This window comes from Manacus candei, unplaced genomic scaffold (genome assembly GCF_025592945.1).
Source record: "Manacus candei isolate 608988 ecotype Guabito, Panama unplaced genomic scaffold, ASM2559294v1 h1tg000034l, whole genome shotgun sequence".
Taxonomy (NCBI): domain Eukaryota; kingdom Metazoa; phylum Chordata; class Aves; order Passeriformes; family Pipridae; genus Manacus; species Manacus candei.
Window position 1 is genome coordinate 17,523,495 of NW_026138082.1, and position 14,111 is coordinate 17,537,605.

Below are 14,111 nucleotides of genomic sequence, written 5' to 3' on the forward strand. Positions count from 1 at the left end.
TTTTTCCCCACTCATAACCATTCCCAGCTTATGCTAATTTCTGGTCCTTTCTTTATAGAACCATCATTTAAAAGTTCCTGCAGGTTTATAAAGCTGAAATTTAACCAAGATGGATTATGTAGCTGAGATTTATCTCATATTAATTTTCCAGCCATAAGTATGCAACATAATTGATACCAAAGTTAGATGAATATTTGGGAGCTGGAACTCCAACAGCCATTAAATAATTCTTGTGTTCCCGACTACCTCTTGTTTTAGGACTGGGAAGTGGACATCCTTGAGTATATTAATTTGCAACTAGCTTAAAACATATGCATCTTCCACATTACCAAAAAAAAACCCAAACAAAAATCTCAACAGGATAACAGTTGCCTACAATTAATGTTATACATAAGATACAATGATAACAGGTTTAATAGTAAATATACAATGATTTTCTGTTTCTTTTTGTAGTACCAAGATAACCTGAACAGAATGAAGAAGGTGTTTTTAGATTTTTTTACTATATTAAATACTCAGATCATTGTTAAATTATTGTATTAGCCATGCACATTTTATTCTGTTTTTAATTTTGTTGCTTTATCCTTTCTTTTAACACAGTTTTGTTTTCTCAGTCCCTCGTCAAACTATCATTATAAGCTGCTCTAAATCACATCTCTTAGATTAAACACTGAATTCAAATGAATGAATGTTAGTAACATTTTTCGTAGACTCTTCATGCATTTTAACATCACAGACAGTTTGAAAAGATCTTAATCGTAACACACTATTATCTCTCCACCCCTGTTGAATTGCACAGCTGCAGAATGGGAAGATATCTTTATTCAAACTTCTACTGAGAAAATCAAAGATATTATTTTTACCACAGATAAAAGTATTTCATATTTATACAGCGCTTCCTTTTTTCCAATTCTCCTTGCAAATCTGTATCCCTCACAAGAATGGTTTGCAAATAAAGCCTCTTTTGGAAGAAATATTTGTGTAACACTACCCAGCAATAAACAGATGAATTAAGGAAGCCTAATGCTTACAGAGAGAGTAATCAGACATTGGAATGGGCTGCCCAGGGAGGTGGTGGATTCACCGTTCCTGGAGGTTTTTAAGGTGAGACTGGATGTGACAGTGTCATGGTCTAGTAACCATGGCAGTGTTGGACCCAGGGTTGGACTTGATGATCTTGGAGGTCTTTTCCAACCCTGGTTGATTCTATGGTTCTATGATTCTATGAAATGCTACATGCAGTTTTTGTACACATGAAGGTTTTGGTCAGGCAGATAAGATTATGTTGAAAGACAAGAAAAGTGTAAGGTAGAAACAAAACCGTCTAGACCTGAAAACCCATTTCACGCTTTTGCATGAAATCCCCTAGCAAGCTATAAGGGAAAATCTCCAAACAATGAATGTCAGTGTTTTGCCATTAACTGCTTCGTCATGGGTGAGGTATGAAGTGGCCTTGGGTGCATCTAACTGCAAACCATGGAAACACCACGTGCTGGGATGCAATACATAGTTTGTAACTAAGGGCAGTGTAACAGGACAGAGACATTTTAAATTTGGCAATGCATTACATAAAATCATGGAATCACAGAAATCACAGTTTGGAAAAGACCTGTAAGGTCATTGAGTCCAACCTTTGACCAAACACCACCACACCAACTAAACCATAGCACTATGGTCACGTCCAGTCATTTCTTGACGCTTCCAGGGATGGTGATTCCATCACTTCCCTGGGCAGCCCATTCCAGTGCTTGTCAACCTTTTCAGTGAAGAAATTCTTCTCCATGTCCAACCTGAACCTCCCTTGGCCAGTTTGAGGCCATTTCCTCTTGTGCTGTTGCTAGTTGCCTGGGAGAAGAGGCTGATCTCTTTACAGACAGTTGTAGAGGGTGGTAAAGTCTCCTTTACTCCGGGCTAAACAACCCACCTCCCTCAGCTGCTCTCCTTTGACTTACTCTCTAGACCACGTGTATGACATGTACGTATGTCATACATATATATGGTCCTAGGTACAATAACATCAACATTGAAGTTATAATAATGTCTTTGCTTCGGTTACATCTATCTGGGAAACTCCTACTATAAACCACTTCTCTAAGGCAGAGTCTGCTCACAGCAGCTACCAAATGTTAAGCGTTTTGGAAATTCTTTGTTGATATAAAGCTCAGTCTCTTAACATGCCTCCCAGATAGTGTTTCAATATGCTCTTACTCCTGAGTCAACTATAAAACACAGTTCTTTCATCAAAAATGTTAACTACACATTCTTACATTTCAGAAACAATAACTTAACTGCTCAAGCAGTTGAAATTCTCAAATTAGTTTCAATACATGGTTTGACCTGCATAAAAATAAATAATATGCACCTATTTTTTGTGCATTATGTTTGACTAATGAAGACAAATGGGTTAATTTGTTTTAGTTACAGAAGAATTGAAGCTCAGCACTTTTATGCATGTATTAGTGATGAATATTACAGTTCAGATTGTATGAAGGATTACAGGCTAAGTGCAGGCAAGCAGAAAAAAAGGCCTCCTGTCTTGGTACACAGTTTCCTATTTATTTCTACAGAGACAGATTTGTTTATATGTCTCATCTTTGAGGACTGGTAAAACCTGCTAATATTATGCAATTTATATAGTCTGGATGTCTTAACAATAAAATTATTGCTTAGAAATTACTATTATTATTATTATTATTATTATTATTATTATTATTATTATTATTATTATTATTATTTTAGATTACTTTAGATTTTGAAAACTATTGGGGGAATGTTTATATGTTGAGTATTCATACTCAAAATACAAAAAAAAAATTGAAGTTAACTAAGAGCCTATAATAGATATACATAAGAACATATGCACAGTTTCTGAGTGCTGGATTGTGAGATTGAAATTTTTCTACAGGAGAAGTACTTTACAGCAGCTAATAAGCAAGGATGGCTCAGACATTCTCAGTGTCCCTCACAATATCAGTAGGGAATAGCTACAGAGCCTTAAATCTCAACAATGATTAAATTGAAAGCCACTGTTGACTGTTGAGTTTAGTACTTTACAGAGAAAATCCGGGAATACATTTGCAACAATGAAAATTTTAAACTTCTGAACTAATCAGTATTTTCAGATATGTAGAATTTTGTTTTAGTTACATCAACCAAGTGTATTGTTAACAATTTGGGGGACAAAATTTATACATAACTTACCTGTTATTCTTTTCAGATTTGAAACTGCGTGTTTTTTGAAAGGTTTCTGTATCATTCATATCTGTGGCTTTGTTGGTTTTACATAAATATATTTAATCACAGATGTGTCAAAAGTATAGACCTTCTGCTTACCCATCAGTGTCAGACACAACAGAGTTACTGCAAGAGTAGAAGCAAATCTCACTAACTGTCTCCGTGGAGCCTAGGGTGCTCTTTTTCTTTTTCTTGTGTTTCTTCAAACAAAGCAACTTGTAATGCTGATTTTAGAAAATTGTGTAATGTTTAAGAGAAGTAACAGAAATATTTGAGAAAAAAACCTTCCTGCATCTTCTGGTAAAGAGGAGTCTAAAATTATGTTCTGCATTGATCACTGACTGCCAAATATAAAAATTAATTGAAATTAATGTACCAGTCATGCTCAGTGCCGGTCGTTGTGCTCACTGACATTGCTTTCCAGTCTTGTCTGAGATTTAAGGGAAGTTTTTAAAACACACCTCTTCAAAACATGTCACCTTTTAGGTTTGGTGGAAGTATAGAAAGAGAATTATGTCAGGACCTTAAAAAGCAGCCTTAGCCACAGTAAGGAGTTAACTTCAAAGAATAAGGAATGTTGGTAAACTCCAAACAGTTACATTTGAAAGGATTTGTGGGATTTTTTTTTTCTTCTTCTTTTTTAAAGGAATTTAATACAAGCCAGTATTTTTATTTCTTGTAGTTCTCTTGCTACCATAATGTTCTTTGATTCTTAGCCTAGACCTACGGGAGAACAAAAAAAAAAGAGAAAAAAATGAAAAAACACCAATGGGAATGGGATGATGCTTAAGTTCTGCAAAGCTTGAGATAGAATGAGTGCAAAGTATGGGGAAAAGACATTTTAAGATTATGACAGCTCCTCTCTGCACTGCAACCTACTGACATCTGTTAAATTACAACTGTTTAATTTCTGCTGCTGAGAGATACATTGCAGCTTTTTGCAACCACCAGAAAATGGGGAAGTCTCTCAGGATTGTCTTCAACCTTGGCCTAACAGCTGACTGTGCAAAAATCCCATTTTCTCTTCTACATCCCTCTTTGTCTGTTATCACCACTTCCTTCGTACTATGACTGGTGCTCTTCCAGCCTCATTAGAAGTATATAAACATGAAGTAAAATAATTTTATGAAAAGAAAGGTGAATAGTATTCTCCTGGTTTATGTCACTAAACCAGCTCATATAGCTGTCAGTTTTTGCAAAATGCAGCAGACTTATGGCACTTTAAAATCACACTGAAACTTCAGCATTACTTTTGTATTCAGGCATTTTAGAGATAGAAATGTTATGCCATGATAGAGATAGAAATGTTGTGTCTGGGAAGCTTTGTTTTTGTTTTTTGTTTTGTATTTAATAAGTGATCTGAATCAGATTGATAAATCTTTACTACCCTTGTTGTTTCTAATAGAGGTAAATTAAGACTGCAAATGTGTGCATGTTTGTGTATCGGTGTGGGAACAGTAAAGAGCACCACACAGAATAGAAGCATTAAGCATGCCAAAGACTCTTGTCAAACACTTCTTTAGGGAAAAAGTCAGTCTTTTCTTGCAAATCTGTCCCCAAAAGCAGTGGAAAGTTCAAGAGGGAACTTCATCTAACTAAGAGGAAAAAACTATCAGAACTGAACACTGACAAGAATTGAAGTAGTGTGAATTGGTCTGATTCACACTAAGCTAAGATGTATTTGGAATCCTGAAGTAAGCTGAAGGCACTCAGTGATTAAAATATAATATTCCAACCCAGATCTTTTGGTGCATTTAGTAATCTTCTCTGAGAATAAAAGCCAAAAAAAAAAAAAAAGACAAAAAAAAAAGAGAAAGAGAAGAGATAGAAAGAAAAGAAAGGAAAGGGCAAGGGCGGGTAAGGGCAGGGCAGGGCAGGGCAGGGCAAGGGTAGGGCAGGGCAGGGCAGGGGGAAAAAAGGCATAGACAAAAGTAAAGAGAAAGGGAAAAGGAAAGAGGAAGAAAAAAAAAGAAAAAGAGAAAGTGAACTGCATACAAAATTGCATCTATGGAATAGTTTAGAGGATAACAGAATAGAATATTTCCCTTTAAAGTGACCTACAAAAATCATTTAGTCCAACTGCCTGACCAGTCCAGGGCTGATGAAGTAAAAAAATGTAGGTAAAGGGCACTGTCCAAATGTCTCAAACACTGACAGACTTGGAGCATTGACTGTCTCTCTAGGAAGCCTGCTCCAGCGTTTAATCACCCTCTGGATAAAGAAATGCTTCCTAATATCCAGTCTAAAACTCTCCTGGTGCAGCTTTGAACCATTCCACACATCCTATTCAGACGTGTTGCACAATTCAAGGTTTTGGCCTTTTAAAAACAAAACATTGGAGACAACATTCTACACATCTGTAGGATGATGAAATGTTATGCACATTTTATCTACTTTTCATTTTACAGGCAAGTTCCAAAAGTAAACTAATTTTTAGATGATTACAAAACCAGACTGCAAATCTCTGTCTGGAATAATAAATACAGCAAGGGAGGAGGCTGATTGAACTCTAAGAGATAAATAAAGACTATTCTGAGACCATCCTCTTTATATCTTCTTTTCACTTTCTGTTGCATATTTAGGAAATGCATCATTTATTTTTTTGTATTTTTACTACATTAAGTTTTAATCTTTGAAATTACAAGCATCTATTAAGAGCTTTCTTCTTGAGTAATTTATATTCCACACTGTACCTTGATTTAAAATTTTCTATATCTGGAAACATGCCCCTAAAAATGGCAGATAATAAAATATCTTTTAAAATACTTGCATTAAGAATATGATCAGGTCAGTTAAAAAATTTCAGTATTATAACATAAAAACTGTTATGGTAAATACTCTTTCTAGGACGCTCCCTAGAGACAGAACACATAATACAAATCAGTTGATCCCGTACAGCGTCACTGGATACAACATGATAATTAACTCTTATACATTTGTTGATTAAATATTTGTTTAAATTCTCTTTGAATCCAGCAGCCTATCAGTGAGGTAGGAAGAGCACTATTGTATTTAATTTATTAATGGCTTAGATAAACATAAATAATTCACAAAGTCGTATTTTAAGAGAAGATATAAAATAGCAGATCATAAATTATTGTCCGAAACCCTTTTATTTTCTGCAATGAAATCTTTAATTTGAGTGAGTAGAGTGTAAAATACTCTTTCTAGATTCTGTATCTGATGAAATTATATGAATATTACTGTCTTCAAGGTGTGCATACTCCAGACATAATTTTAATTACGTGCTACACAGCTGACTGAAATTAAAAAAAAAAAAAAATAAAAGGGAAACTAACCTCTCTCTTGGCTCTGATTTACCAAAAGCAAAAGAAAACTACACATTAACTACATTGTGCAAAAGTATATAAAAAATTTTTACACACAAGTGATCTGCACATTACAGTAGTTAGCTGAAGGGACTTTTTGGTGTTCATACATGAGTGGGCAAATTTTTGAGAATCTTTTAGAACAGTGTACCAAAGACATATTTTTTGCCTAAGATAAAAATGTCTGCAAATAAGAACATTGTATTTGATATTTCATTAGGATTTAGAGAAAAGAGAACTTCACTAAAGAAGACACCTTTGACTCAAAAGAACATGAGAACCTTGAAGTTTTGTTTCATCCTTTTAACTTCAGTGAGTATGCTGATATCTGGGACCTGCAGCCAATGCACCTCTGCTGGAATGCTGTTTACTTTAGTCATATATTTTTCTTTTTGACATGTGAGATATAACTTGTTTTTATCACAGTAGCTACCAACTTTCTATTGTGAAATTATAAATACACCCTGTGCAGATCTATTTTATGCACCTATAGGAACAAATTTTCATACCTGTATCTGTGTTACTATTGCAAGTTATTGCAGCTTTGTATAATGGGCAGTTATGTAAGACTTAGCTTTGCAATGAAATGCTGGTAACTTTATGCACTTGGTATGTTGACCCCAAAGTACATAATTTAATTTCATTTATATGTTGAGAGTTGTATCCCCATGAACAGTGACGAGTCTCAATATAGTTAGGGGAGTGCACATTTCTTTTTTCAACAATTTTTAAGCTAACAGTTAAATTTTAAGATATGAATGCCAGACCCTTTCCAGTATTTTCCAGGGCATTGTGGTAGTCCATCCATACTGAAGATTCAGGGATGCAAATGATGATACTGTACTTGGAAGAGTCATAGTTTGATCACAGCAAGTGAAAAATAAATCAAAAAAGCTTGTAAAAGTGAAGAGAGTCATGTAACAGATTCACTGATTCTTCTAATTATATTTTGCAATTGAGGCATTATTAATATTAATAGCAGAATTTATTTTATTGTAATAACTGCACGGGAATAAAGGATAAAGAAATATATATTTCACCTTTTTTCTCAAACTGTTTTTGCTACACCATTATTAGATGTTCTAGGAACATCACTGCTATACCACAGAATCCCTGTCTTATACAAATTCTGTAATTTTCCACAGCTCAGCAATCACAGAGAAACATTAGATAAATGACTAGATATAATTTCTTATATGCACCATATCTCTCAAACACTACTTTCTATTTTTGTATTTCTTAAGAGTTAGAAGAAATATATGCAAATTTTTAGGATTACTTACACATTTTCATTTTCAAAATGTCAAAGGCATTACTTTGCATACATCTGCACACATACAGAATTTTTGTCTGGTATATACAGGATAGCCCTTATTTGCAACATAAACACAGATCATCTGAAAGGTGCAGGCTCAGTAGATCTATTTATATGGAATGGGTTCGACATATTTACTGGTCAGCCATTTATAAGCTCCAGGTTCAGTATAAAAGCGGATGGCAATTGAGTAGAAAATCTGCCCAAGTCAGATGGAAAGTAGCCTGATGTCAAACATGCTGATGAAAAATAGGAATTTTGAAAAGAAAGAAGTACCAGAAACCATGTTTTATTTCCTAGAGATGATTTCAACAATGTTTGTGAAAAACAGCCTTGCAGACCATTAAGGCCTTAATATAAAGTGCACAAAAACTACATTTCTAGCCTTTCATGAGGTTCACTTCATACTAACAAAGACTTTAATAAGTATTCATTTGTCATTTAATATTACTGTGTTTTACAGTATGTTGACCACAGGAAAGTCACACTAACCATGTTTCAGTACGGCAGGAAATGTATATTGCTGGATAGAGTAGGTTTGCTCTAAAAAAAATTCTACAATTTGATAGGAAGACCATAAGCATATATCATAAACATTTAGGAATCCTCTGCAATGGTAAATTTATCCCAACTGGGCTTTATTCGGGAACAAACCAAATTTTAAACATCTCTACCAGGCATGATGAAGAAATAGGAAATTGAAACGAGCTGATAAGTAACATTTTAGAGGATTCATAGTGGAAAACATAAGTTACTCTGCATAGTCAAAGGATTTATTCTCCCTTCCTTCCTTCCTTCCTTCCTTCCTTTCTTTCTTTTGCTTTCTTTTTCTTTCTTTCTTTTTCCTTCTTTCTTCCTTTCTTTTTCTTTCTTTCTCTTTCTTTCTTTCTTTCTTTCTTTCCTTTTCTTTTCTTTTCTTTCTTTTCTTTCTTTCTCTTTCTTCTTCCCTCTTTCCCTCCTCTCCCTTCCCCTCCTTCCTCCCTTGAACATCAGTGTTGGATGGTGACATGTATGCCCACACAAATTCCAATTGCTAAAAGATATTTATATGTACTTCTAATGGATAACTAACCATGATACATATCCATATTATTAGAATATATTAGAAATTAGAAATCAACTATACAGCATGTTGACAACATGGCAGCATGTTTGCCATGTTGGCAAAATTTTCCTGTCTGCCAGATTCATTGGTAAAGAACGCAGGACCAGAAAAATAGTGCCTTCTAATAAAACATACCAAAATAAAGAAAATAAAAACCCCTTCTGGAAGATAAAAATAACCCAAACAAATGTTCTCCCTTATCTGTTCCAAAGGATAAGTTGCTATCAGATGTCTCATCCCGGGTCTGCTTTTTCCTTCTCTTTTCATTATAAATCAAGTTTTTTCTAGCTTAGCACCAGAGGAGATACAAGTATATACAAGTCTTTTAATTTACAAATGTGTATCATGAGAATCATTCACTGTATGCACAAATTACCAAATTCACTCTCTATAGTTTATTTTTCTCTGCTGCTAAAATATCATGCAGAATGCTGTCTTGCACATATTCTAAACATCACTGTATCTTGTTGATTTTAGGGGTACACTGATTCTGCTGATCCAACTTTGTGCCAAAAGTACATAATTTCCAGCTTCCTTCATCATAGCTACATTTTAGTAATCTAAACTGTGTATACTTCACTAATGCTTTTAGAAGGATTAAAATAAAGCATAAACTCATATTTTGCTTCTCCATTTTGTTTGGAAGGAGTTGATACCCACTCGCTGCCTGATCTTCTGGGTTTGTTTTCTCCTAATCTTCTGCAGCTTTCTTTCTCTGAGTTTAAAACACTAACATCATGAGCAGAGAGCATTTAGTGCAGTACTCTAAGTTGGTTCTATAGTTGGGTGGTTGTATTTTCTAGGTGATTATACTGTCATAAACTACTCTGGTAGCATCTTTCTCTGCTAGGAAAGCTATTAGTTCTTTTTCTTTTAGTTACTTTAACTGAAGCAAATTGTATTCTCACTAACTATTATTCTATTTGCCTTCAAAATGATCAAGATATGTTGCACCTACTTCCTTTTGTGCTGTTCTCCAAAAGTAACCATATCCCTTTTACTGTAGTCAACATAAGGCCCATAACAACTTTATTCTACAAATTTAAACCTATGTTGCTTCCCAATTAGGCACAAGCAATAATATATACTTTGCATGTAAAGCCATTACGTTGCAGTTTTCCAAGCACTTGACAAGTTACTCTTAGGATTATTAACTCTAAAAAGATATTACTCAACTGTATGTCTATAAATGTGTTCCCTAATCAGTAAATAATGATGTAATCTACTTCTGTAGATATAACCATGTCATAAGTTCTCTTAAAGACTCCAGAATTATTTTTTCCTGTAGAAAAGAGATTAGCTATAATGCATGAGAATATTTTGCATTATCCACTGCTCTGTAAGGCTTTTTAGCTTCAATAAAGCTAAGAAAAACTATTCTGACAGACAGTATGGATATACTTCTTCATAATGTTTCCTTTCAACTGTATATGTGAACTATGCATAATTCTAGCAGAGGCTACACGATCTCTTTCCTCGGAGACTGTGAAGCTAATACACAGGATACAAAGCCATTATAAATGTCAGTTCTCTCAATAGCATTTTATAGATACTGTCCAAATATTGGATTAATCTCTTGTACTAAGCTGTTCTGGGAAAGTCCCAGATGCTGTTTTGTTCTCTCTTAATTTCTTTTGTGAAAAACCTTACTTTGCATCTTATTTTAGATTCTGTTCTATTTCCCTTTATGAAACTCTCATCTTTTTTTTCAGATCCTACTTCAACTTCTTTTGCTAAGTTCAACACTGTTTCAACTCTTGTTTTACCTCCTTTGATGATATATGATTCCTGCAGGTATGTCCTCTATTTTTTTCATCTTGATTAAAAACATTTGTCAGCTCATATATGCCCTTGTACAACAGTATTGACACAGATAACTTATGTGGAATCTTGTAGAGGAATATGAGCTGAATAATGTCTTTGATATGATTCAAAGTAAGTGAAGAAAAAGTGCATACACAGTGCCTACTCTCCCCGAATAAAGTAGGGAACAAAAACCAAAAGACAGTTTACTTACTTCCTTGACTCTTTACATCCAACTTTTAATCTTCTATACTTAAACTCTAGAATTCTGTTTCTGAATTTATCACTGTTTTAAATCTTTTTTCCCTTATGTTTATTCTCTGACTTACAGATAAACAAAATAATTTCTAGAGTAGCTTGGTCTCCCTGATTCCTATCAGTTCAGCATTTCCATATTCAGTTAGGTTTCTGGGGCATGCTTCAGTTACTTCAAAAATTTGCATGTGGATTATTCAAGGATTTTAAACTATCACTAAGATTTTATTGTCTCCACACTAAACCTAAATGTAAGGTGGTTTTCACCCTCAAAATAACAAAAGGTTTGTATATCAGAAAATATAAGATGCCAAAAAGAGCAGCAGAACTGAAGTTCCATCCTTTCTGGCACTTACAGATCTACAGAATATGTTCGGTAATACAAGAGCCACAATAGAACAGGGTGAAAAAATTGGTATAAATCAAAACTAGCTGTTCAAAGACAGAATTAATAGAATCAAAATTTCTTCAGCAGGTATCCATTTCATAGAAATAATTACTGAAATAATGAAAATTACAAAGATGGTATTACAGTAGAAGTAAACATATACAACATATAGTTAAATTTGTATTTGATGATACTAGATAACTCTTTGTCAGAGATACTCCAGTAAAGTTTATTTCTTAAGCTTCCTTACCATGTGCTTGACTTAAGGTACCGGACACAACTTTCCCCATACAATGATTTAGTGTATACTATAAACACAGATAAAATCAGTATCAAATGTAACAGCTACCTGAGACAAAATAAAAGCATATTCACATCAATCACAAAATGATAAATTCTTATTTAAAATAAATTTTAAAATTTTAAAATTTTAAAATAAATTTAAAATAAATTTTAAATAAATATTTGTCTTAGAAAGAAGTCAGTATTACAATCTTGCAGTATTGAGGAGGTTCCTTGTGCAGTACTGACAGTCTTTTCTATTCCCATCTATTCTGAAATCGAAAACCAGGTCCTCAGCTCACATCTTTCAAAATGTAGTTGGCTTTTAATCTTTCAACTAAAGTTTTGTACCTAGTAAAGAACACCTGAACTGGAAAATATTTACAGGATTGGAATTGCCATGCAAAACCATATTGTACATGGTTAATTCAATATTTGTTTTGTCTGCAACATGGTATGGAATCTTTCCTCCTCTTTTAACAGTCTCAGTGATTAGCCCTCTCACTATAGAAGCATTTGTTAATGCACTACTAGGACCTCATTCTCTAAAGAGAAATATCAACATCTTTAAAACATTTTTTTATAAAATAAAGTGCTGTAAAAAGTACTTTTGTTGTTGTTGAGCATGTGGAGGGTAAGTAAGAGAAATTTATCATGTGGAAGGTAAGAGAAATTTATCATATGAAATGTCTGATTTTTATAAAGTAATTACCTTTTCCTGTTTGAAAAATACAAAAAAGTCCACAAATATTGACAGAATATGTATTTTCCCCAGGTGGGAAAAAGAGAATGAGGAAAAATGTTAGCAATGTAGAGACAGAAACAGTGTACTGGATATTTTCTATGCTACTACAGCAACTAAAATTAATGAACAGAGAACAAATGGTTGACATATCACCTACCCATGGGAGTTCCAACGCCGTAACCTTTGGAGTCTATAAGGCCTCCAATCTGTGTTAGGTTACAGTTCCTCTGTGTGACAAACTCAATGGTTGTTGACTCCATTAAAAATGCATAATCAGAGGTAAGCACACGTTGGATACCTTCTTCATTACTTTTGACAAGTACTGACTGCCTCCTGCTACTCATGAAGGCCCACATCTTGTCGTAAGTGGAGATTTTGGATTTCTGAAAGACAAATATTAGATGCAACATGAATATGAATAGTACGTCTGTAAGAGTGAAAGCAAATTCTCAGTTTTCACATTGCTCTCTTATCAGGTTTTACTACCTGTCAGTTTTCACCCAGGCATTCTTTTAAGGGTGCCTGTGCCTTTCATCTCATCTGTACTTTTCATCTTCACTTTGTAAAAAAACCCAGCTGGACAGAATCTCAAATGTGCAATATCTGTTGTTTATCTGGTTTTTTTTTATTGTTCATATGTTTTATATATGGAAAACTATTAAATATTTCACTGTAGCCAAGATAAGCAACAATGTTATGGAGTTTTACAGGAGAAACTGTGGATTCTGACAAAACTGAAATTTCACTCATTTCAATTTCTCAGTTGAACAGTTCTGAAAACCTAAAGCACAGTGTGGCAGTCCGAAGTAATCAAAGCACTTACAGACAGTAGTATATGGAGAAAACATTTTTGAAGTAGAGGGCAGCTAACATTTTATCCATGGTACATGACAAAAATACTTGGAGAAAGATTTCAGGTAAGAGATAGTATCATTCTCTGGTCACACTAATGCTATCTTGCCTTTCATAAATTGCCTACTAAAAGTCCTAAAAATGAATATGTGCTTTCTGATTTAATATTCTCAGAATACAAGGAAATGTTGTAGGAAGAGAGTCAGTAATCTGGGACAAAGGTATCAGTAGTTTGGAAGAAAATAATGATGTGCAACTACAGAGGAGTTGCTTCCCTTTTTTCACCTCAGTAATTACCTTCCTTTGTTTTTGTAAAACACAGTGCTTAAGAGCTCATAATGACTGGATAAACTGAAGGTATTAAAAGTACTGAACATTTTATATTATACTTGTCCCATCTGTTTAATAACATTTCAAACTCAAAATGTATCAGAAAATGATATGTAATGTTAAATCTTACCTAGTAACTAAAATGTAGAAATACAATGTGAGCACTCGTATTATCAGACTTTTTACAGTCTTTCCTGTTTTAATGTCAGCCCTAAACATAATTCTGCCATCAGCTCTGGTGGAAATACTAAACAAAGATTGACACTGCAAACCTTTCTGAAGTTCAGCTGATTGACAGCCAGAAATTCTTCCCCAGAGTAGAATTAACAATATATGTGGAATAAAAAGAACATTTATTTAGAAAAAAGAGATCATTGTTCCCCTACTGAGACACAATCCAAGAGTTGCTTCACTCTGCCTGGGGACTTAGTAAATCAAGCATTTAAACTAAGTCTAGTGTCAATGCTAAAAAA

The 14,111-nt window shown here is 34.0% G+C and overlaps 1 protein-coding gene across 1 annotated transcript in view; it reads right to left on the reverse strand.

Annotated features, from left to right (window-relative positions):
- LOC127473113 (glutamate receptor ionotropic, kainate 2-like) overlaps window positions 1-14,111 on the reverse strand; it is a gene marked incomplete at its 5' end in the record, with an annotated part of 89,228 nt that overhangs the window by 21,238 nt on the left and 53,879 nt on the right. The window contains one exon of the mRNA XM_051792339.1: window positions 12,614-12,839. Within this exon, the coding sequence (XP_051648299.1) occupies window positions 12,614-12,839 (226 nt within the window). The remainder of the gene's footprint in view (window positions 1-12,613; window positions 12,840-14,111) is intronic.